General features: G+C 43.2%; 1 protein-coding gene across 1 annotated transcript; it reads left to right on the top strand.

Annotated features, from left to right (window-relative positions):
• Positions 1-15,034: 15,034 nt before the first annotated feature.
• On the top strand, positions 15,035-17,839 carry CUNH3orf80 (chromosome unknown C3orf80 homolog). Its single transcript, XM_037126357.2, has one exon. It carries the CDS (start codon positions 15,441-15,443, stop codon positions 16,179-16,181), a length of 741 nt encoding a protein of 246 aa, XP_036982252.2. The 5' UTR covers positions 15,035-15,440; the 3' UTR covers positions 16,182-17,839.
• The last annotated feature ends 7,551 nt before the right edge of the window (positions 17,840-25,390 follow it).

The following is a 25,390-nucleotide window of genomic DNA, read 5'->3' as shown; positions in this document are numbered from 1 at the left end:
CTTTCATTTTAAAAACGGCCCAGGGATACTAACGCACAACTAGGATAAGAACCCCTGCTTTAGGGAGAAGGTCACACAGGGAGTGCGGCAGGCACCGGTAGCTCCCCAAAAGTCACTCACAGCCCAGTTTTCTCTTGTCTTCTCACAAAAAGGCTAGAAAACTAAAACACTTTTCCCCGCAGACTGCCTTGCAGCTCAGAGGCCACGGGACCCAGGTCTGACCAATGAGATGTAGGTGGGAGAGCTCCGGAAATCTTTTCCAAGGAGAATGATGTGGTTAGCATGCCCTCCAGCCTCTTGCCCTTTGCTTTCTTTCTTTTTTCTTCTCTTCCTGCTGCCTGCCCCAGAACTCTTTGATATGTGAAATAAATAATCCCCTTACTAATTTTAGCTGCTGCCAGTCACATTTCCTCTTGTATGCAGCCCAACACCATCCTTACATGACACAGAACATGAAAGGTGTTAAAAACGTTTGTCACCATCTCAAGGTCCCTTCAGTCTCGTAGCAGAGACCCAGAGTGAGAGAAAATGTCCTTAGCTTAAAAATGGCCATCACACCTAAACCACTTTTATTCGTAAACCAGGGGAGGCCATGATTTACGGCTGTACGAGGCCCCTCAAAGGGCCTACGCTTTGACAGAACCATCTGGAGCTTCGCCTGCTGGCAGGCTTTTGATGACTGGTCTAATGATCGGCCTTGGACTCCGTGGCCTAGGTTATAAGATACAATAAATCTATCAAACTGCATTAACTGCTAATACCAACTCACACAGAGAACGGGCACAGAGTAGTTTTTTCATACGAGATCAAAGTAAGTTCCTGCATTTTCCCCCCTGTACTTCAGCATCACCCGCTCGTGCCTGTTTCCTGCTGACAGCAGGAAAGAAGAGGCAGAGAGTTTAATCTGGGCTACAGCAGGTGAAATTCGGGAAGGTCAGTGAAGTCAAAAGGAGCCATGCAGATCCTGAAGTATGACAACTGAGAGGAGCAAAAACTTAGTGAATAGTTCTGAGGTCTCCGGACATCCACCTGATGGCAAAGCGTCCAGGGCCTCTGTAAGACTGTAGTAGAAATGATATCTTCCCATCCCCAAATCATTACAACTTCATCGTAGTCAACTTCAGCCCGTACAGCACAATGGCATTAAGAGAAATGTCCTGAAGTATGGGGGTAGGACTGCAGGAGGGTGGGAAGAAACTACGGGGGGAGGGGGACACTTTTCCTTTGTCGTTTTTTTAAAGATTTTATTTATATGTTTTTAGACAGAGAGGAAGGGAAGGAGAAAGAAAGGGAGAGAAACATCAATGTGTGGTTGCCCCTCACACGCCCCTCACTGGGGACCTGGCCCACAAACCAGGCCTGTGCCCTGACTGGGAACCAAACCAGCAGCCCTTTGTTTCACAGGCCAGCACCCAATCCACTGAGCCACACCAGCCAGGGTCCTTCTCCCTTGTTTAGACCCCATAGAATTCTCCAGGAATACCTCCTGGCACAGTGCTGGGAATCTCACACCAGGCAGGAAAGCAGAGCCATCTCCACAGAGGGGGCGAGCAGGGACTGGGCACCATCTTCTGGGAGCCACGAATGGGGGTGGGGGGTTCTGAACACCATCTGATCCTAAGGAACCTTGATCCTTGGCTTCAATTATAACCCAGAGAGAAGACTAAAAGGCTCACAACTTGTGGGAAGAACTGAGAAAAAATACTGACCGATATCGTTCGAGAGCTCTCCATGCCCATTCGACGCTAGTTCATTGCCCACCAAAATTTTATCAGCTTTTCGCCTTCACTTATGCTCCATGCAGTCGGAGCTCCTACATCTTACACTTTCCGCAAAATGATCCCAGGAGAAAAATCTAGATAACTCCCAACTCTCAACACCAGTTTCACATATCTGACTGTGCCTCTTCCCTGTCCAAGACTCACAGCACTGGAAATTTGGACTTTCGCGGAAGCAGAGTCTTGAGGTGAATACCTTTGCAAAGTATTGATTTTAACATTCCAGAATTTTACCCATCTGAGAAGACTGCTATTTAGTGAGAAATGAAGATTAATGAGTTTTCGTGTTTTTATGATGGGAATGGGGACAGAGAATTTGCAATCCATACTCAGCCGTCTTCTACTAAAACTACAAAATCACAGGCCAGAGCGTCGGGAGGGCCTCAAAGCAGTGGTTGGCCAGAGTATGAGGCCCAGTGGCTTTTTAAAGTGCACATTTATTTTTAAAGAAAATAAAAATAAAAAGGAAGATGTTATGTTGAGAAATTTTGCCGAGAGTGCCCCCAAATCATGGTAAATATGCTAGCTCCTTTGGTAGAGGAAATCCAGTTCTTGCGCCCTGGGGTGGTGGGAGAGAATTCTAAGGAATTTGAATGCACAAAAAGAAAAAGAAAGTAACAGAAGGCAAATATAGAAAGAAAACAATAACAGATGCTGAGACCGCAAACATTTGTGTGCTTGGGTGTTCTCTACCGCTGGGCATCTAACCACCCTCTGTAGTTTGCATTCCCCTTCTCTCACCCTTTCATCCTTGCAACAGGTTGTAGTTAGAATCCTAAGGAATCTTGCCCAATGGTCCTCAATCAGGATCGCAATGAAAGGCGCTTGCCAAGAACCCCATTTGCTCTTCCTAGGTCTGGAGTACCTTTACATTAGCCTAACTTTCCATTAATGCTACTGACTTTAGACTTCTGGATGACAAAAGACAAGAAAGAAAGCAATTCTGTTACCAAGCATCCTAAATAGCACTTTGTTATCATCACCAAGGTCTGAAATTATGTGCTGTCCCCTTTGTAAACTCACGTATCTCTGTTTTCTGGGGGGGGGGGGGCTGTACAATTACCAAAAACTACTCAGCGGAGGTCTGTCATAGCTGTCCGACTGCGGTGTTGCCAAGCCACGGGCACACCAGCACACACGGAATGGGAATGAGTGTTAGGGGGCAGGGAGGGCAGGCAACAGGGGTTTTTACCTAACCAAAGTACAAGGCTTGTTTAGGATTTATTGATGTGTTGTTAAATGTGTTGCAGCTTTTCCTAGTACAAAGGGTATTTATTGATTGATTTTTTCAAAAAAGCTTTCAATATTGTGGTTTGTTTACCATGGAGGTTTAAGCTGTTAAAAGTTGACCTCAAAATAGATGTAATTAACTGCTTTTAGTTCTCTCTTTTTAACTGATGTTGAATTGCAGACAAAAAAGGTATATAGTAGGGGCATAATTTTCTAGTTAGTTGGATGTTGTTTTGGCGTTTAGAGACTTCTAGTTACTAAACAATAACTTTCCAAATGTTATGGTCGCTCTGCTCTGATTATTAACTTTATGATGATTACTTTGCCATTATGCCTAACAACAGCTGTGCAGAAACTCATTTTAATCATATTTTTCCTGCTTAGAAATTAGCACATGAAGGATAATAACTACCCAATAGCTCCAAAGTTCTGATTGGCTGCTTCTTGTCAAAAGTGAAAAATGAAAATTTAAAAAAGGAATAAAACTTTTATTTTTCTTTATAAATAAAATATGGACTCTCCTCCTTTTTTCCCATCTGCACACTGAGAATGAGTGGCTCATTTCTCTGCCCTGAGATCAACCATGTACCAAATCGGGGTTATTTAATTAGCTAGATTAATTAAACTAAATTAAAGGTGCTCTTTACAGCATGTACCTTAAGCAGCCACAGAGTTGTGAAGGATGGCACAATTTCTTAATTCTCTCTCCAGAACTGAAGTACTGCATTTTCCTTTCCACGTATTTCACAGAAGCAGCAGAATGTTCAAAGACACCAGGGCTAGGATGACTGGGACGGACAGACCATCTACCCAGGGCTGCCTGCGGGGCCTGGTGGTGCACATGTCCGTGTGCATATTTCTGGGGAGAGGAGTCCTAACACCCAGAGATCCCCAAGGACAGCATGGCTCCAAAGAAGGAAAGAGCCGCAGACCAAACCCAGCTCTCTCACTTCACAGAAATGGAAACCAAGAGGGTCTCAGAGTTAGTGGTGGCAGAGGTGGGGCTGGGAAGCAAGGTTCTCAGACTTCCCAGCACTTTGTAGCCTCTCAGAACAGCCGCTGTTTCCCTAACTTGGCATCACTGTTGGCACGCCCTGCAAAGGCTCTGCTCTCCTGCATGGCAGGGCCCAGGACGGGAGTCACACCCCTTTGCTGAGTGTGTGCAGGCTGGATGCACCGGCTTCCTGCTGGTCACTCCGCAGCCACCTCGGTTATCAGATTAGCAGTTCTGTGTTCAAGTCACCCTTATGTTACTTAATGAAGACCTCGGAGTGCAGGGGTGGTGATGCTGGCAGTTCTCCTATGCCAAAGAGAAGCTGTAAAGTGCCTCCTTTAAGTAGAAAGGTGGAAGTTCTCAACTTAATAGGGAAAGAAATCATACATTGAAGTTGCCGAAATCAAATTTTCTATCCGTGATATTGTGAGGAAGAAAAAAGAAATCTATGCTAGTTTGCTAAGAGATAGACCACATTCATATACCTTTTATTACAGTATACTGTTATAATTGTTTCTATTTTTATTGTTACTTATTATTGTTAATCTCTTACTGTACCTAATTTACAAGTTAAGCTTTATCAGAGGTGAGTACGTGCAGGTAGAATCACAGTATATATTGAATTCAGCACTATCTGTGGCTTCAGACATCTACCAGGCGTCTTGGAACGCACCCCCTGAAGATAAGAGGGGGGCAATTGCACTCCATTCTCCTATGTCCTCTTGAGCATCCAATATTTAAGTGTAACTTCCAAATAACATCTAAAATTATATATTGACTTACTGTAACTGCAAACCCCAGATGCAGTAAACATGCTCGGAAGAGCTTGCCAGAATGTTACTTCTAAGGGCCTATTAAGGAGCTTTAATATTTTATTTGGATTATGCAGATAAAGTTTATAAACAAGGTTGTTAAAAAATAATGGAGATGAGAAAGACTTACTATCTCTTTCTTTACATCTGGGGAGAGAAAATAAAAGATGAGTCTAAGGCTCCCCGCCACCAGGTGGGAACTGGGGCCAGTGCAAACCCTGCTCCAGCCCAACTGGTAACAGAGGCCCACTCCTCCCGCCTGGCTTCTCAACAGTGACCAACATGCGCTGTGAGTTTTCCACGGACAGGCGAGTTCGCATACAGTGTCTCACTGAATTCTCACGATGATTCTGAAGAGAGGTATCATTACCCCAATTCCACGGAGCTAGTAAGTGGCAGCACCTGGATTTGACCTTGTATCTGCCTAATTCTTAAACTCTCACACTTTTGATGCCACAGGAGGTCAGGTGCTGGAGCTTTGTTCAGCCGGGTCAACAGGGGCACTACCAGGCAGGCAGCTGCCCCCCGCCCCCCCCCCCAGGGCTCTTATGGTTTCACTACTGGATATAAAAGATCAAAGTTCTGTGACTTTCTAAACAGACTTCTGCTTGTAAAAAAAGAAGAAGAAGAAGAAGAAGAAGAAGAAGAAGAAGAAAGATCAACTTTCAAATGCTAGCTCTTACTTTTTCTGCAACCTTGAACAAGTCACTCTTCTTGAGTCTCATTTTCTAAAATAATGTAAATTGAGCATTTACTATTCATTAAGCACTTGGGTTATTTTAGTCAATCCTCACATAACCGTATAAATGATATTCAATGATTACTCCATTATAGAGGAGGAAACAGACCCGGAGCCCTTCAGTGACCTGCCCAAGGTTACAGAACTCCTGGCAGAAGCAGATTCAAACCTCAGTCTATCCAACTCCATGGCTTGAATTCCTAACCGCCCAGCATAACTGTCCTTTCTAATACTTTTCCTGATCCATCTTGTTTTTATAACAAACAAGATACTATACAACGTGCAAGTATTTTTGCAAATGTTAAGCATAAAACAAATGCTAGCTGTTATGATTCTGGTTATTATTAGAAAACTGCACTGGAAGAGGAATGTCACCTCTCTGGGAATAAATGTCCACATAAACAGTGAAATGCAGAATTCTGTGGCTGGCACACTGCACTCCTTGGAACCAAGCAAAACCAGGCAGCCAAAATGCTGTATTATTAGATGGTCCCATTTAGCAGCATCCATTTTGTTCAGCTTTAAGAAAAAGTAAATCACTGTTAAATGTCTTTCCAAACTGCTTTAATTATAGATTTGCCTTGTCAATCTTAATAGAATTATGCCTCATGTTTGAGGTTTATATATGGAAAAGCAGTAAAAAGTAATTACTTTTGTTTCCTAAGCATGTCATTTAAAAGAATTTTTTATATTCACAGCTTGATTCCTTTACCTCTATTCTTGGGTCTGTTTTTAATCTGACTATGTCTAAAGCTAAGTTGTGCCTTAGTGATGTAGAACAAACAGCTTAAATGCCACCTTAGTGACATGGTCATTGATTTTATATTTCTGTTCAGACTAGTAGACTTGAAGCAAACCCAGTGAGGACCCAGCACTAAAAATGTGCATTTACTTTCAAAGAATCCACTTTTACTATTACAAAAGTTGAATTGTTTTAAATTAAGAAACCTTCAAGACTCCTGATTCCTTATGAAATACATTTAATTGGTAGTGAACAACCCTTTCCCATTTTCTTGTGGGCTTTTCTTGAAAAAAATGGCACTTGCCTGCATTATGTAGGCAGAGCTCAGCCGACGGAAAATTCACCTGTATTGGAGAGCTCTAGTTTCCCAAATATTAACTGGAGTCTCAGTTAAGGAGAAAAAAACGGGAGTGGAAATTGTCTGTAACTGGGCATTTCTCAACCACTTGACCAGAAAGCTTTTTTCTAAATAACAATAACATCCCATAGAACTCAGGTTCTGTAAGACTTGGGTAAAGTTTATTATAGTTGATTCTGAAATAAAAAGGACTGAGGCATGTGACCAAACCACTTCAAATCTGAAGACAGTCATACTGAGGAATATCGCTGCCTGAGACTGTATTTTTTTACCTTGAGATTAATTTCTAAACATATCTGGTGACTCAGAATACAATGAGGGGAAAACTCACAACATGCTCTAAAAATCCCACAAATTCAGTATTATGTATGTATGTCACGTCTTATTCCACAAAGAATGCTATAACTTATGAGTATAAATGGTAAAATAGGAATAGAAAATTAAACAAAAATAAACTGAATTAGAAAACCAAGGCCATATTAAAGAAGAAACAAAAATGGGGGGAATTGGAGGGACAGATACAAACATTATAATTAACTTTAAATTTAGTTCTGAGTTCCCCAGCTACCAAAGCAAAAAAGGATTTGTGGCCATTTACCTAGTTTCCATGATATAAAAAAAAAAAAAAAGAAGAAGAAGAAGAAGAAGAAAACTTTAACAGTTCAAAAAGCAAACAAGGCTTTTTTTTAAAAAAAGAAACTGAATTCTAAAAGAAATCATTCAAAAGAGAGAATTTCATAGGAACATAATGCTTATGACCATTTTCCAAAGGCAGTAACAAATTTATGTGGCCAATTTTTATAGCATTGCCAATGATAAAGCTCAGGCCAAATATTAAATTCTGCAAAGTTAATGGGCTCCATTTGTCTTCGGCTGATTCAGGAAGACAAGTTACAAATCTAATAATGTCATGATAACCCTAAGACAAATTAGCTTTGTACTTCACCATTTTCAAAATCAAACTAACAAGCAAGAAAAGATACTGCACTGTTTTTGGCTAAATAACAATAGCTAACACTTATCTCGAGCTCACTCTGTGCCAAGCAGTGTTCTTAGCACTTTAAACATATTCATTCACGTACTGCTCACAACAATTCTACGAGGCAGGTATTGTTATACCTGTTATGTTACAGGTGAAGATATGCAGACCCAGAGATTGCATCCACCATGGCCACGTGGCAGTTCTAACACTGTTTACTGTCCCTAGAGATTGAAGCCAAATTTTCCGCATGGATGGGTGGGAGAAACGCGACTAGTCTCAGATAACAGAGAGGGACACGCTACTCCCTTCAAACTACAGAATTCGAGGAATCAGAGAATTTGTTATCTTTGTATCCCAAGCTGGAGGAGGTTCAGAGGCAGTGTGTATCAGTCAAGATCCAACCAGAAAAACAAACTATTCTGAGTATTTAAAACAAAGAAGATTAAATTAAATACCAGAAACTGAGGACACAGGAAGCGCTAAGACCCCCCCGGGGAGGTGGGGAAGCAGCCCCCCCAGCGGTGGGAAGGGGAAAGTGTTCTCAGGGGAGCGGGGCGGTTGGGGTTACCCGCATCAGACCTCCAATCTCCCACTGCTGAGCCCTGCCAGAATCCTGAGAACAGGGAAATGCACCCTCCACGGATCCGCCCTCCAGTGATACGGGGCAGAGCTGTAAAGGATGAAGAATGGATCTGAAAGCAAAAAGCACACTCTGGCCTGGTGGTCCAGTTGGCTGGAGCATCGTCCTGTACACTCAATTTTGCAGGTTCGAACTCCAGTCAGGGCACGTACCTAGGTAGCTGTTCTGATCCTCAGTCAAGACGTGTACAAGAGGCAACTGATTGATGTTTCTCCCTCTCTTTCTCTCTCCCCCCTGCCTCTCTCCATCTCTCTCTAGAATCAATAAACATGCCTTGAGGTGTGGATTTAAAAGACTAAAACATAAAAATAAAAGCAAAAATGCCCACGACTGGCCTCGGTACTAACAGTGTAAATGTGAAAATTCTGCCTTACAGTAGCTGAACCATCAGGAGGCAAGTCACTGGTTAAATAAAGGCTTGTTCTCTAAATCCTTGGCCACTATAACGAGAGGGAAGTCCTCTTTTGGCTTGAAAACAAAAAGAATACATATATAAAACACCTCATTCTGAGGTAGGAAAACCATGGAATTTTTACTCAAGAGAATAGTACATGTTGAAAATATAAACAGATTTCTAAACTTGGGCAAGTTGATCCCATAAAAATGCTTACAACACTTACGTACAACTTGCCAGGACAGAGGCTCCCGCATGGTGTGGACGGGGCATGGCGGCACCCTGTGAGGTCTCCATGGAGCGCTCCCAACTCTGATCAGCGTCCCGGGGGAGCTCCTCGCCTGTGTGGAGAGGCCTGTCCCTGGGAACGGTGAACGGAATGGGTCCTGTGACTCGGCTGCAGCAGGCCGAGCCTTGCTGCAAGAGGTGCGCAGCACGACCAACAGCGAGCCGGGACTACAGAAAGATGGCACGCTGACAGCAACACTGGAGAACCCTGCCTCGTGAATTTCTAACAGAGCACAGGCAGGCCAGGAGGAGCTGCGTTCACAGCACAACACAGCCGTGGGTGGGGAGGGAACGTGGGTCCGCGGTAACCCTCCACGTGAGCCTCCCAAAGTAGTCACAAGGGTGCCAGGACAGAAAAGGACAGGGGACCACTGTCCTACAGAAGTGCAAACAGCCTACCGCCCTGAGCTGATTTCTAGAAACCCCAAGATTAAGACATATGCGTAACCACCTGAAATATGAGGTAGAACATGAGAATTGCCACCAATGGGAGGTAGTGTTACAGGCATTCCGAGAAGGAGAAAGAGGACTTCTATCTGGGGAAGGTGGGCTTGGGGGTGCAGAATATAAGACTTTGGAAAGAAGGTGACATTGGAGTTGTGTCTTATTTGGTTTTGACCTGCAAAGATGCGGGGGAAGGGACAATATCTGAAGCAGGGCGGTTGGTAGCGGTGTCAGGTAGTCCTTTACTGGAGCAAAGGATGCAGAAGGGACAGGAGTGGAAAATAAAGATGAAAGGGGGAGATTAAGGTTATACCCAAAAGGCCCTTTTAAAATTCATAGTTGAATACATCTACAATGCAAATTGTTAAGGGAAATTTTGGACATTTGGGCTATATTCACAATCTTTTAAGGCAAGTGTCTTGGAAGGCAGCTTTTCCATGTCAGTTAATGTTAAAAGTTGGATGCTGTAGGGGCCTGGGGATTAGTGGCTTAGGCTCACTGCTGACCTGTAACTATAAAGTCATGGGCAAGAATCTGGGCAAGAGCAGGCAGCTCACACTCCAAGTGGGTTCACAGAGAATATTCAGAGGGTATTTAACAATTAATTTTCCCTCGTAATGAAAGGGAGGGAAAGAGTACCTTACCAGTTTCAAGTTAAAATAATGGAGCATAAAAAATGTTTCACCTTATACAATTATTTCACTTTATGAAATTATTTCATGCTGTATGATTTTTCCGCCAATGTGAGCATTTGGCTGGTATATCAACCTAGTGACAAATACATTCTAACTTCAACAATCTGACCGTTTAAAAAGCATGAGTGAGGAAAAAAATCACTCAACTGATATAACTGGAATTCTAATTTCAGATCTTCTTGGCCTCACTAAATATGTCTCATAATATATATGGCTTTATTTTCATACCTGCAGAAGTAAAGAGAAAGCATGCCATGAGAAATTAACTGATAAATTGTTACAAACCACACAAATATAGGAGGCGGAGTCACTGATAAATAATATCGTACATTCATTCTGTGTTTCAGAACCCACCATATCCTTATTTTCCCAGGCATGTACCATTAGTATATTGGTCAGCATTAGATTGGATGGCTTAGTTCATGTATAAAGAATGTAACGTAACAAAGGAGGAAAATTTATTTTTTGTTTGCAGAAATGCATATAAAAATAGTTGGTCTGTCACATTATTACATAAACCATTACTAATGGGTTACTGAAAGTGGCCACGAAGTGACAGTAATATAAGCTTTATTTTCTCAGAAAAATCTCATATTCGTGGTCTAGAATAGAGTCCAGCCTGACTCTCAGACATTTGACTGATAATTGGCCTCTTAATGCATCAGAAGTTGTCAGAGGGAAGACAAGCGCCACCCTCCCCAGGGTCCCTTGGGCCCAGCCCATCGGCAAGCCAGTGAGGTGTGTGCTTGCCCTTCCCAACTAGACTCAATTCTTGGTTGGATTCCAATTTCAGCAACGCCATCAATTTGCTCTGTGATTTGGGCATTTTAACTACTTTTCCACTGGAGAAAGAAATAGTAATAACTTCAGTTCATCTCACAGGAATGTAGTAAGGAGAAAACAAAAGAACGCATGTGTAAGTGTTGTGAAAATCTACAAATCCAAATGCAAATGTAAATATTATTTTCGTGGGAGCCTGAAAGTACTCAACCTTTTGTTTCTAACTCCAACCATGGGAGAAGGAGTTCTGTTTCCTTTTGTGGCTGATTTGAACAAAAGGCACAAACCATCGTCTCCCTTGGACTTTTCTCTAGTTCATGCGTTTAGCTTAGAGAAGCCTTTGGTCAGCAAGCTGCCAGCTCACAGTGTTGAAAGGAAATCCGAACTCCACTCCCAGTCAGGGGCGTGGAGGGGAAGGAACAGGAAAGCTCCCGAAACAGCCCTAGTCTCCAAGGGGAAATTCGGCGGGACTGCAGAGGTAACCACAACACACCATCTGTGACAGACCCCTGTAGTGAACCAGGTTTGGTTTAAAACTGAGCAACAGCGGGCATAGCTTGACTCGACCTAAAGCTGACCTAGGACAGAGTCTCGACTGTTGAGATAGAAATTACACAGGTTTGGCCCCAAACATAAGAGATGACGTGTGAAGGGTCTTCCTACCTCAGGGACTGATCTCCATGAAGTTTGCTCTGCCCAGAACATTCCTCTTCACCTCATCCTTTCTTACACAGCACTTTCTTAGGGCGTGTCTTTCCAGCTGACACCCCCATCTCACCCCTGTCCAAATTATACCCAGTGTTAAAACTCAGAGGACCCCTTGCTTCTGCTTTATAATCATTGTTTGGAATTAGCGATTCATTAATATGACTGATTACTGTCCGTTTTTCTCTCTCCCCACCCCCAATAAGAACCCTGAGGACAGGGAACAGTTTGATTTCATAGCAACCCCAGAAGACAGCAGAATGTGCATCACGGGCCCATGTTAAATATTTATTACATGAGTGAGGAAAGAAACACAATCTGAAAAGAACTTGTAAAACAGATGATTTCAGATCACAAATCATTTCTAGGAGGGCACATTTATGGAAATCTATGCTATCTGCAATAAAACCTTTAATTTACCTTTGCTCAGGGAGGACATATTACAAATGAAAGGAAACCATAAAATGAGGAGGTTAACAAATCAATTTTAACACCAAGTTAGCAGTCGGGAACATGCCGCACACCCCATATGAGGAGTTTTAGGGACTGGGTGCTTTGCTTACAAGGTCCCAGCTGGCCAGGTTTAGACATGTTGAAGAAGGGACATGAAAAGGGCAGAGCTATGCTCCCCAGTCTTGAAGGCACGAGCTCAGTCGGGGGACTTCAGAGAGAAATTCTCTCTGGCCCAGGTACCATGTGATAGGACAGGAAGCTGCAGGGAGGGCCACCTGGTCTTTCCCAAGCATCAGACAGCTCCCAGAAGCACAGTGTTGTTACATTGAGTTTACTTTCTTCTGTTCAGGAAAGTTGAGAACTGTGACCCATTGGGCATTCACTCGTATGAGTGTAAATATGTGAGAAAGATCAAATTTCAAAAAAAAAATTATTCGAGCTCTGCAGCCAGATAAAGCAGTTAATGTTTCTAGTTTATATTGAACTATACTCCAAGACACCAGATTTTTTTGGATAAAAGTCAGCCCCCCATCTCCTTTCCACCTGATTTTTCTCTCGCACACATGTATTTAAGCACTATTTGTTGCCAATTTTAAAAAATAAGGTTACCTTGTGATCATCCTTATCTTTCAATTATTCTATGCAACACATAATTAGGTTTCATCTTTCTCACTAAATAGCTTGACTTTGTGACTTTCTGGGAGCTAAGTGCACCCCATGTGTGTGTTAAGCAAATATAGAGAATAAGAATGCTGAGTAATGAAGATCATGTCTTTTCTGGGGCTTTTAAAGCTATAAGGTTTCTTTTCCTTCCTTCAAAAGATTGTACACAATAAGTTACACTGCAAATAAAAATGAATTAAGTGAGACTGAGAGATCAGCGAAGAAATAAAGAGGCGCCACTTTCTGTAGCAGGCCTTTAATGGATGATGCTTTGGGGCTATCAATTTGGAAAGAAAAAAATCAAATAAAAATCTATTCCATACTTATTTTGAAGACTGCATCCTTTTCTCTGTTTTCATCTATAACTCTGCCAAGGTTTTATTTCATGTAAGATCTATGTCCCAACATTCCACAAATTCTAATCCATAAAGGCAGACAGAAATTAAACAGCTTAAATGCTGTTCAGTAATTTCAAAATGACAATAAGTAGGACACTTTCTCCTACGTATCACCCACCCTACAACTCCCCCTTTATTTCACCATTGCTCCCACTACTACTAGCAGAAATCCAAATGGGCCAGATAATAAAGGTCCAAAGAGGTCTTTATATGCTTTCAATTTTATATTTAAAGCCAGTCTCAGGCTGTGAACTGCATTCATCCTTGGGATTGTTTTATTTTTCCTTTGGGAAAGTAAGAACAAGTCAGGATCAGAGAGCAAAGCGCCATTTGTTTCTCCTTGTGGAATCTCTCCTTGACGCCATTTAGTAGCAGCTGGAAGAGCATCCAGCAGAGCTCCTTCAATAGAAAATGTTCAGTGTAAATTTAGCAAAAGAATGAGTGAATGAAAAAAATAACACAATTTCCATTGCTTTGAAGTGAATCACTTCCATCCTGTTATCGTACTACAGTTTGGAACCTCGTGTTAATCAGGCATCACACAGAAAGTTTCAGGCCTCCCTGCAGAGAAAGGGACCATGGCACAGAAATGTGCTTCCATGTGGCTTCCGGAGCTCAGAAAGAAGGACCCGTGCTCATTGGTTGGGCGCCACGTGGAGTCGGTACAGTATCTTGTCTGAGACACACAGGAGCTTCTCCAAGAAGAGAACGGATTGTTTGGGGTGTGAGGCAAAGTAAGGTTCCCAGAAGCAGAAATGTTTTAAATGTTTTCATTTAGGCGAGGCAATGAGCTGTCTAAATCAATCACCACCCCTAACCTTGATCCTTAAGACCATTAGAGAGATACAGTGTGACTTACTCTAAGAGAAATCTTGGCTTTTATCCGACCTACAGTTGAATCTCGTGCCTATATTTTTCCTTTGCTTTTTCACTTTTTTCTCTCGGTGACTGTGGAATTTCCCATTTGGTTTCTTTATAGGGGACCTAGTGCTTAAAGGGAATGGGGGAATGAATAAATTCTCATACTGAAAAGATCGTCTCAGACTGCCTGAATAACAGTGTAAGTTTCTAGCTTCTCCGTGCCGTAGCTCTAAGGGGTTGCTTAAGGCCACCACCCAGCAGATGTGCTTGTGGGTCAGGGACCGGGTAACTGTCATTCCTTCCTTGGGCACTAAGGGGCTTCCCCAGGGAGTGGAGACTTCAAGGAAAGGTACTATGCCCCACGTACTCAGTGGCAGGACAAACTCCCTTTAAAGGCAAATTTTGCAAATAAGAATAACCTTGAAAAAGACCCCTCAGACGCAGATCAATGGTCAGGAACGTTGCCAACTACTTAACTCCCCTTTGACATTTCACAGATGTGTTATTTACGCGGGAAAAGAGACCGCCTTCTACTCCCAGCCAATTCCCTGCTGGGTGTCTCCGGGGTGAGGGGGGGGATGGGGTGAGGTGGGGTGGGGTTGTCTGTTGAGCCGCTGGGGAAATATGCACCCACTCTCCTCTCCTTGGTCAACTCGGGTCACCTTGACAGAGGGCTCCCCTACACCTCTGGGAATACTTCTGTGGTACCTGTGACCTGAGCCTCTCTGGGGAATTCTCCTATCAGTCCAGGAGGTCTCCTGGGGGTGCTCGCTTCCCAGCCCCTTGGATCTGCCTGAAAGCAGAACCATCCAGAGGTACCCCCACCGCACTCCCCTCAAGCTCTGGGAAGGCTGCGGGGCTGCGCTAGTCATTAATGGCCATCATCCATTTTTAATAAGAAAGATAACGAAAAGGATGGGTAAGCGAATCCCAGTCGCAAGTCAATTTAAATAACATTCTTGGGGAAATCCAATCACTTAAAACTGAGACACCTACGCGAGCAAGAGCCCCCGCCCGCCTGGAGGGAAAGAGCGACGGCTGAATTAATTAAGACTGGGTGCTCCGGAGCCGAGTGCGGAGCGTTAACCGTTCCAGGCCCGGAGGGCGACAAGGAGGCTGGGGAGAGCGCCGCGGGCCGGGCCACGATGCCCGCGGCAGCCCCGCGCAGGCTGCCCCTGCCATCTTGGGCGGCTCCGGGCGGCCCGCGCCGGGCCCTGGCGGCCGGGAGAGCGGGGTTAAGATCAGAAGCTCAGGAAGCTGCTCCGGCTGCAAGGAGCTGCCGCCGCCCGCAGCCGCCGCGCGTCTCCGGCTCCTCCTCCCGCCCGAGCGTGGCCAAGTGAGGACGGCTCCCGCCGCAAGTAGCGGAGGCGCGGAAGGCGGCGCGCGGGACCTGAGCGGAGCGCCCGGGGAGGGGCCGACGGACACGCGGACAGACGGACTCCCCGATCCCTAGCCCCGGACCTTAGCGACTACCCGCGCCCGCCATGTGGGGAGCTGGGGTCACGGCCGAGGGCTCGTCGGTGGCGCCGGCCCCGCCAGCGCTGCTGCGGCTGTTGCTGCTGCTGGCGTTGGTGGCGCCCTCGCGGGGCGGCGGGGGCTGCGCGGAGCTGGCGTGCGGCGGCGGGGAGCGCTGCTGCGCCGCGGCCAACGCCACGGCGGTGCGCTGCTGCCGGCTGCCGCTGCACGCCTTTCTCGACAACGTGGGCTGGTTCGTGCGCAAGCTCTCGGGGCTGCTCATCCTGCTCGTGCTCTTCGCCATCGGCTACTTCCTGCAGCGCATCATCTGCCCCAACCCCCGCAGGTACCCGCGCGGGCAGGCGCGGCCCGGGCAGGCGCGGCCGGGGACGCCTGGGGACGCGGGGCCGCCGGGAGCCGCGGGGCCGCCCGACGACGACGACGATTCGCCCGCGCTTCTGCGGGATGAGGCGGCTGCCGGCTCTCAGGACTCGCTCCTGGACAGTGGCAGTGGCGGTCGCGGCCGCGGAGGCGGCGGGTTCTCGGTCGCCTCCTGCTCCTCCGAGCACGAGCTGCGGTTAGTGTCGCCGGCCTTCTTGCAACTGCCCAGCTACGAGGAGGTCAAGTACCTGCCAACCTACGAGGAGTCCATGCGGCTGCAGCAGCCCAGCCCCGGGGAGGTCGTGCTGCCGGTGTCAGTGCTGGGCCGCCCTCGAGGGGGCGGCTCCGGGCAGCCCGACGGCGGCGAGGGCCGCTTCCCGCTCATCTGAGCGCCCGGGCCACTCCGGGACCACGCGGACGAAACTGGGCTGGGGACTGCGGGTGGGACGCCACGTCTGGGAAGGCCGCGGCCGCCAACGGCTGCCTGAGACCTCGCCTGCCACCTCAACCTCATTGCTCAACCTCCGGTGACTGGCTTGGGGTCACGCGTCCCCTGCGACCCTAAGTTTCCCTACGTTTCATCGGTTCAAGGAAACGTTAGGCACGAGCGGAGGGCGCCTTCGAAGGACGGTCCCCGCCCTCAGACTGTGTTCACTCGTAAGTGCCAGCTTCCCGAAGCCAAGAGAACGCGGAGCCCGTCAGAGCGCTGGGAGCAGGGCAGTGTCCATTGGGGACGAGGGGGAAGGGGCGCACTGGGCCGGAGCAGACTGCGGACTGCTGCGCTCGGGGCTGGGGAAGCAGCTCGCAGGTTTGGCCTGATGCCTCCCTTGAGAACAAGTCCCGAAATCCTTCCATGTCTTCCTGGCCAAGCATATTTACTACAGCTGATTTGGTGGGGGATGCTCGTCATGTCCTGTTAGCTGCTGTACCTATTCAAGATACAGGAATTACGTTTATCCAAGACCATACTCGTAATAAGGTACAGCTGGACTTTTGATTTTTCAATAACCGAGGAGATATTTATATTTGTCTTTTATTTTTGTATTTTGACCATGTATTGAACGTACCAGGAGGGTATTTCTGCAATTAATGACAAGATTGTCGTCTCACCACCCTTTCTATGCCTTAACGGCCCGGAAATTGCCCACACTGTCATGTCTGTCTAATAAAATATTGGACCTTATTTCACTTACAATGGGGGAAAAAAGAGGCGTGATCGGACGAGAAAACATGTGACTAAACCATGAAGGATATCTTATTTTCACTATTTGAGAAGAATAAATTTTATTTTTAGTACTGTGACAATATATGACTTTTTATAACTATACATTATGTCATCTAAGTCTTAATTGTATCATTTACCCCAGTTATATGTAACAATGATCGATGCATATATGCCATAACATGAAGCATGATGCCATGCACTCTGCCTCCATTTTTCATTCGGAATACATTCACATGCTTCACTTGCAACTTTTGTTTAAAGCCATAATTGTGCAGTAATGCACTACAAAAGGAGTCCGTCAACCTGTCCTAAGAAAAAAGTGTCATTGTATCAGTTCTGCCATTCTATGAAATGTCCTTTAAGCAAATGGTAAGATATTGAAATGCATTATGTTCATGTACATATGCATATTGTCTATATACAGTATACAGTTGGTATACTATATAAGTATTACAGTTTATGATTATCATGAAAGGAAAAGCAGGAAAACAAAAGAGGTTTCTCTGCTTGAAGAAGAATAAGTATGAACATTATGAGAGATTACATATTGTTCACAGACCTCACCGTGTATCCAAAATGTTCTAAGGATTGAAAAAGCCTGACAATCCTGAGACATTAAAATACCTGACTTGTTTTAGAAGAAAAGGATTTGATTGCTTTACATTTTAAAAAGCTGGTTGAAAAAGTCTGATAGTTCTAATAAATCTTAAAATGCCTCAATTGTGGTAGAAAAATATGTTTACTCTAAAATTCTAAAAGCTAATGACCCTGTCCTTAATACCATTTGAAGTGTATTAAAACAGAAAAACATTAAAATCTTTCTCTGTGCAAATTGTATCAGCTGTGTGACTATATGGTAATGAATATGAAATGTGTATCTTTGTCATGTAAAAGCAATTTAACTGTGAATTGGCAAAAGCATCAGGAGTTGAGACTATATCACTTGAGAATGAGAAATGAGTTAAGGAAATATTATATTGAATAATTGCATATATTTATGTTTCTCAAACACTGATAATTTTAGTTGCATGTGACTCAATACTATCCACCATTCAAACTGGAAAATTGTCATATTCTTTTAAATGATTTACCCTTTTAGAGAACACTATTTTAAACGCTTTAAAATCCACCCATATCTGAGACATCAACATAAATATTCAGAGTTCTAGCATATAAAGTATATCCTATGTGTTGTTGCTACTAACATCTGAACTTTACAAGATCTTGTAAAAATTCACTTATAATATGGACCAAGTATGTTTTCCTATCTGAGCTATGGAATGTTTCTTTCCCTAAAAAATTAAGAATATCTATAATGTAACACCTGAGTTTTAAGATTATAAGTTTTACATCCCCCATACCTCACACAAGCTTTTATTCAGATCTCTCAGTTAAATAGAAATGAATCGACTCTGTTTTTTTCCACGAAGTTCATTGATTTACCAGACACAACTTGGTCAGGCATAATTATGTAGGAAGAAAATCTCAAGAACTAGTTTTATTAGCATATTACCAACATGTGTCATGTAATATACATATAACATGCTAATATACACAGAATGTATCTGTTCACAGTGCTTGAATACCTGGATAGAAACATTTTTAAAGCCCTAAGGCCCATATCTTGGTGTTCAGTTTTACATATTTCACCTGGAAGTTATTTATTACATAGAACTAGTAGAGAATAGAAATGAAGAAAATATTAATGTAGAAAATAGTTATTCTCCACACACAACTGTGGAGGGTAGGGAGGTAGATGGTCTGTGACTGGTCATTTTTGCAGGGCTGCTTGCTACATACGTACACATCTTAACCAAACCCACCTGAGAATGCCAGGTTCTTCATACTAACCAAGACTCTGCTCCTGGTTTTCAATTATCAAAGTCATTCACAGACTAAAACATTTCAAGCACATTTTATTTTCATTGACTTCTCATGAGAAAGGAAATAATGGCCCTGGATATGGTAAGAATCCATCTGGAATATGGGAAAACATGATTGATATTCTAAATCATTATATATATACAAATATATCTATCTCTAATAGAGATGTGTGTGCGTATATATATCAGTTGCTTAAAAGCAATTTGTTATTGGCATTCAATATCATAACCAAGGGGAAAATGTCTTTCTGAGATAGGATAGTTTTAAGAAGCCATTAATTGCCTCTGCTTCGACCATGGAAAATAGCATTCATTGGCAATTATGCCAAAGGGTATGAGGTGTACTATACTATGTAAGGAAAACAAGATTCAATTGTAAAGGCCAAGGGGAATATTAAGGAAATGGCCTCAACAGTTTAAAAGGCAATATGCTAAGTACTTTAATGTCCTAAATGTACATAGTTTCTCTCAAGTGGAATTAATAAAAGAAACAATTCAGAGCTGAAACTGATATAAATGTGAGTATGGTGTTCAGATTTATACAATAATCTTCATTGACTTCTGTAAAAATCTCATGAATCATAATTAATTTGGATTTCCAGATTGAGAGAAACAGAAATGAGTAGTTTTATTTTGTACAGCCCAGCACTCACCATCTCTCCAAAAGCATAAGTTGTAGACAACCAATCAGTAATAGTGTATTGGGCAAGTTTATGTCTGACCTCACTGGTTTACAATTTACTTTTTCATTCTCTTTCCATCCATTGGCAAAAGGCTAATAACTGATAGGCTGAGGGAAGGTATTTTGTCAACCAAAAATGAATTGGCAATCAGCTAATTCCAAAAAAATCAAAAACATTCTTTCTTCTATAGGGCTGGAAAGGGTGTCTTAACTCTTATTTTTTATTTTGCCCATAAAATAATCAAATGTCAAATAAAACCAATACTTTGAGTATACTTTAGCCATAGAACCAATTTTTAAATTTATTTTACTTACAGAATTCACTTTTAATTTTAAGGCAAAAAATATACTGCAGGCGGGGGGGGTGGTCCAACCCGTCCTGTAGGCTGCATGCGGCCCCACACAAAATCATAAATTTACCTAAAACCTTTTTTTGCTCATCAGTTTTCATTAGTGTTTGTGTGTAAAATGTCGGGCCCAAGACAATTCTTCTTCTTCCAGTGTGGCCCAGAGGCACCAAAAGGTTGGACACCCCTGTGAGGATATTTATGCTTCCCATCAAACTAAATACCATCACTTTTTTCCTCTTCAACTCCTCCAAAACACCTCTCTTAGAACTCCAAGTTACTCTTTGCTATGATTTAATATCCCTGTGGTTTTGGCTTGGCCTTTTACACAAAGTTTCTACTTTTAGTAAAAGTGTTTTCCCGAGGTGTTTCCTTCATCTTCGGCTTGCATCTGACTTCTGTAGGCTTCCAATTACATTCTTACAGCTTTTCTGCACCGGCTCCACTTCCGCTTCCTCTGTGCGTGGGATTATCTCTGTGTACTGGGTGTACTAGAAGATTACCTCCAACTTTACGTTTCTGGAATTCCTGCTTCTAGATGATCGTGAAGACTCCCCACTGTGTTAAGATTTTATCTGAGGAACTGAAAAGAGTCTTATCTTCTGCTTCTTTGTTGGTTCTATTTGTCCTATCAGACAAAGAATTAGAAACTTCTAGGTTTACTGCTATTTATATTGGTATGTGGGAATTTCCTCTTCTGTATTGACCGAAGGTGTTAGCAGACCAAAATTAATTTTGTTTTCCTGGGTCTTAAAAGCATGTTCTCTTTGATCGTAGATTTAACTTTTTTTCTTGTCAACTCTTCACTAGTTTGTTACCTTTCTCCACGTGCAGAATACCTGTTGAACCAGCCAAGCTGTAAGACTCCTGTAGATTTATAACAGTTTTGCTTCTTCCCCTGACGTAGGAGTTTTTGTCTTTTGTTTCACAGTTCTAGCTTCCGAGGGTTTTTTTTTTTTTTTTGGAAGTTCTTCACTGTATTCTTTTCATATTTCTTTACATGAAACTTTTCTGTTGATGTAAGCAGCTGAGAGACTCTAGTTCTTCGTCAGTTCTGGGTCTGTGTCTGGGATGTTGGAGCATCCCCGACTCAGCTTTTCTCAAAAATAAGCTCATATTTCCTTACCTTCATCTTTGCACATTATCTGTTTGATAAGGCAGATGTTTAGATTCTTAAGTGTTCTTTGGCCACATATCTTCAGTTTCAGAGGCATTTGCTTTGAATTCATATTCACAAGGATTATAAGAGAAATGTCCTTGACTGGATTTCCTGGCTCATCCTTAATTTCGCTCACTGAATCAAACATTTCTTCAAATCCACGACAGTCAACTTCCAAACATTGTGGGTATCTCTCTCTCTCTCTTTCTCTCTTTCTCTTTGGTATTCTGCCATAAGTGGGTTCCAAGAAGTCTTCGATTGCATTTTTTTTTCTTGATGGTTTCAATGAAGTATTGACAACTGTTGGCTTCAGGTTTCCTTTTGGTATTCTTTGTTTTTGTATGTCCTCCTACATTTTTTTAAAGTTTTTTTTTAAAGATTTTATTTATTTATCTTTAGAGAGGAAGGGAAGGAGAGAAGAAGAGAAACATCAATGTGTGGTTGCCTCTCGTGAGTCCCCTGCCAGGAACTGGCCTGCAGCCCAGGCATGTGCCCTGACTGGGAATCGAACCGTGATCGTGTGGTTTGCAGGCCCGTGCTCAATCCACTGAGCCATGCCAGCCAGGGCCTCCTACATTTTTTTTTAAATTGAAAGAAATAGTATTTTTTCTTTCAATTTAAATTTCTTTCAATTTAAATTTTGAGAAATAGTATTTTTAATATATTTTAAAAAGATATTTTAGATTTTTCTTGCAATTTCTCTGATACATCTGAATCCTTACTAAGGGTTTCCTATAAACAAGAATTTGAAATTGCCATAAGTAATTACAATGTTTTTCAGATCCTCTCCTGGATTTACTTAGGAATTACCTGGAGGGCTTCCTGTTGAGTCGCATCTCTGCTTCGGGATTGTCACGAAGTCCTTGATACCTGCAAAGTCTTCAATTTGACTTCCATTGTAAGTGTTTTGTCTGCGGGTGCCTGTTGGGCCTTTGGTGGGTTCAGTCTTTTCCACACGAGCTCTCAGAAGTTTCGTGATCAACTGTCAGTCTGGCTGATTCACAGTTCTCCCCGGAGCTGTCCCAGGTTTCTCGTTGACTGTGTATCTTCTGGGTCCACAGTTTGCTGCTGGGTCTTACGCGGGCTCTGCCTTTTCCTGTGTCCTAAACAATCTCGATACCTGTGAGGGTTGCATCTTTTCTACATTTCCGCTCGGGAGATAAGGAGTTCGGGTTGCTTTTGCTCTCCAGTTGTACTGCTTGCCTTGGTGTTTCTGTAAGGCCTCTGAAGCTTGTCTGATCTCCCTCCTCAGAGCCCGCATTTTCTTCAGTTATCCCCAGCAGTCCCCCGAGTATTCTTAGATTTTCTACTTGTTCTGGACTCCACTTTCCGTGGACACCAACATCATGTTTGTTCCTCCAGTTCTTTGGGTGTTCACAGGAGCTCCAATGGCTGCCCGGCCTTCCACGGCTTCTGGTTTTGTTTTAGGAATCCTCAGCAGGCCTGTGAGGGTTCCTGAGTTTTTGTGGGCTCTGCTTTGTGATTTGCATGCTTCTGGGCTTCCTGTGGAAATAATCACCATTTATTTGTTTCTGTTTCTTTCATTATTTGTGGGGACTCTCTGATACCTGCCAAGTCTTCCACAGGTTCTGCCTTTTCTTCAGGTGTTTTCAGAAGTGTCTCAAGGAGTGTAAGAGTTTCTGCCATGGAGCACCCCTAGGCTTTTTGTGGACACCTAATCTTATTTCAATAAACATCTGTAATCTTATTTGTTACTAAAAATGCCCTAAGTTTTAATCCTGCATTTGAGTTCTCGCAGTTCCTTATTATTATTTCATCATTTCTAGTGTTAAATAACATTATATCTGGCACACTCTAAATTAAAATTTGGCAGCAATTTACATTTTAGCCTTTCTTCCAAATAAAAAAAAAATCTGACAATGTGCAGAGCTTTAGGTACATTCCTGGTAGAAGCTATGGGAATGACACTTTTCATTTGTTATCAGGTGGATTATAAACAATGACTGCATGTCACTGAATGCTTACATAGATCAGGTATTGTGCTAGGCATTTTACATACATTATCTCATTTACAGTTCACAACAGAACAACAGTTCTGGCCAAGATGCAGGCGTAGGTAGACACTGTGTCTCCTTGCACAGCCAAAATAAGAACAACAACAATTTAGAAACAAAATAACAACCAGAACTGACAGAAAATTGAACTGTATGGAAGTCAGACAACCAAGAAGATAAAATAGACACATTCATTCAGACTGATAAACCAGGTGAAACTGGGGAGTGAGACAGACCATGTAACCCAGGGTCCCAGTGCCGGGAAATAAAGCCTCAAAACACTGATTGAAAACACTTGTGGGGGTTGACACGCAGGGAGAGACTCCCAGCCTCACAAGAGAGTTTATTGGAGAGACCCACAGGGTCCTAGAATGTACATAAACCCACCCACCTGGGACTCAGCACCAGAAAGGCCCAGTTTGCTTGGGGGAAGCAGAGGAAGGGACTGAGGTCCAACAGAGAGCAGAGCAAGTGCCATTGTTCCTTCTCAGACCCTGCCCCCACATACAGTGTCACAACCCCAGTGACTGGGTTGCCCCACCCTGGTGAACACCTAAGGCTCTGCCCCTCATACATAGCAGGCATGACAAGACAAAAAAAAAAAAAAAAAAAAAGGCCCAAATGGAAGAACAGATCAAAGCTCCAGAGCAAATACAACTAAGTGACCAAGAGATAGCCAACCTATCAGATGCATAGTTCAAAGCACTGGTGATCAGGATGCTTACAGAATTGGTTGAATTTGGTCACTAATTAGATGAAAAAATAAAGGGTACACTAAGTGAAATGAATGAAAATGCACAGGGAACCAATAAGGGTGGGAAGAAAAGTGGGACTCAAATCAATGGAGTAGACCAGAAGGAAGAAAGAAACAACCAAACAGAAGAGAATGAAGATACAAGAATTCAAAAAAATGAGGAGAGGCTTAGGAATCTCTAGGACATCTTTAAATGTTCCAACATCGAATTATAGGGGTACCAGAAGGGGAAGAGGAACAGCAACAAGTGGAAAACTTATTTGAGCAAATAATAAAGGAGAATTTCCCCAATCTGGCAAAGGAAATCGACTTCCAAGAAGTCCAGGAAGCTCAGAGAGTCCCAAAGAAGTTGGACCCAAAGAGGAACACACCAAGGCACATCATAATTACATTACCCAAGATTAAAATGGAGAGAATTCTAGAAGCAACAAAAGATAAAGCGACAGTAACCTACAAAGGAGTTCCCATCAGACTGTCAGCTGATTTCTCAAAAGAAACCTTACAGGCAGGCAAGAAGGGGCTGGAAAGAAGTATTCCAATTCATGAAAAGCAAGGACATACATCCAAGATTGCTCTATCCAGCAAAGCTTTCATTTAGAATGGAAGGACAGATAAAGTGCTTCTCAGACAAGGTCAAGTTCAAGGAGTTCATCATCACTAAGCCCTTATTTTATGAAATGTTAAAGGGACTTATCTAAGGAAAAGAAGATAAAAAACATGTATAGTAAAATGAAAGCAAATTCACAGTTACTAACAACCACACCTAAAACAAAAACAAAAACAAACTAAGCAAACAACTAAAACAGGAAGAGAACCACAGAAATGGAGATCACATGGAGGAATAGCAACAGGGGAGTGGGAGGAGGAGAGAGAGGGAAAAGGTACAGAGAATAAGTAGCATAGATGGTAGGCAGAAAATAGACGGGGGGGGGCAGGAATAGTATGGGAAATGTAGAAGCTAAAGAACTTATGACACATGGACATGAACTAAAGGGGGGAATGTGGGTGGGAGGGGGAGTGCAGGGTGGAGGGGAATGAAGGGGAGGAATGGAACAACTGTAATAGCATAATCAATAAAATATATTTTTTAAAATAAATAAATAATAAAATTTACAACAGGAAGAGCTAAGGATTATTAATGTCATTTTACGGATGAGAGAAGTGGGGCCCAGAGAGCTTGAGTAGTGTGCCCAGTTCCATGGCCGATTAGTGGCAGGCCCAGGAGGCAGATCCAGCCTGCCTGACCCCAGAGCAGGTACTCGCAACCACTGGACCTCTCAGCGTGCCACTGCACCTTGCAGGACAGCCTGTCACCAGGGCTGTGGCTGTAGCTGCATAGCATCACTTTGGCATCATCTCCAGTGTTTTCACAGGTGAAATAAGGTAGCTATTTTTATTTGCTGTTCTGAGGAAATATTGTTAAAAAACTATAGAATCTTGACCAGGAATCTTTAATAATTCAAAAAAAATTATTTGTGGGAATGCAGAAATGTTTCACTGTAAAATCTGAAATGGTCACCAAAGACAACTCAG

Source organism: Artibeus jamaicensis, unplaced genomic scaffold (genome assembly GCF_021234435.1).
Source record: "Artibeus jamaicensis isolate MK-2021 breed Jamaican fruit bat unplaced genomic scaffold, CSHL_Jam_final scaffold_474, whole genome shotgun sequence".
Lineage (NCBI taxonomy): Eukaryota > Metazoa > Chordata > Mammalia > Chiroptera > Phyllostomidae > Artibeus > Artibeus jamaicensis.
Note: the sequence above shows the minus strand (reverse complement) of the source record. Positions and strands in the feature narration are given on the sequence as shown.

Excerpts from the sequence above, each read along its gene's own strand:
- CUNH3orf80 (XM_037126357.2), top strand. The coding sequence starts at position 15,441 with ATGTGGGGAGCTGGGGTCACGGCCGAGGGCTCGTCGGTGGCGCCGGCC.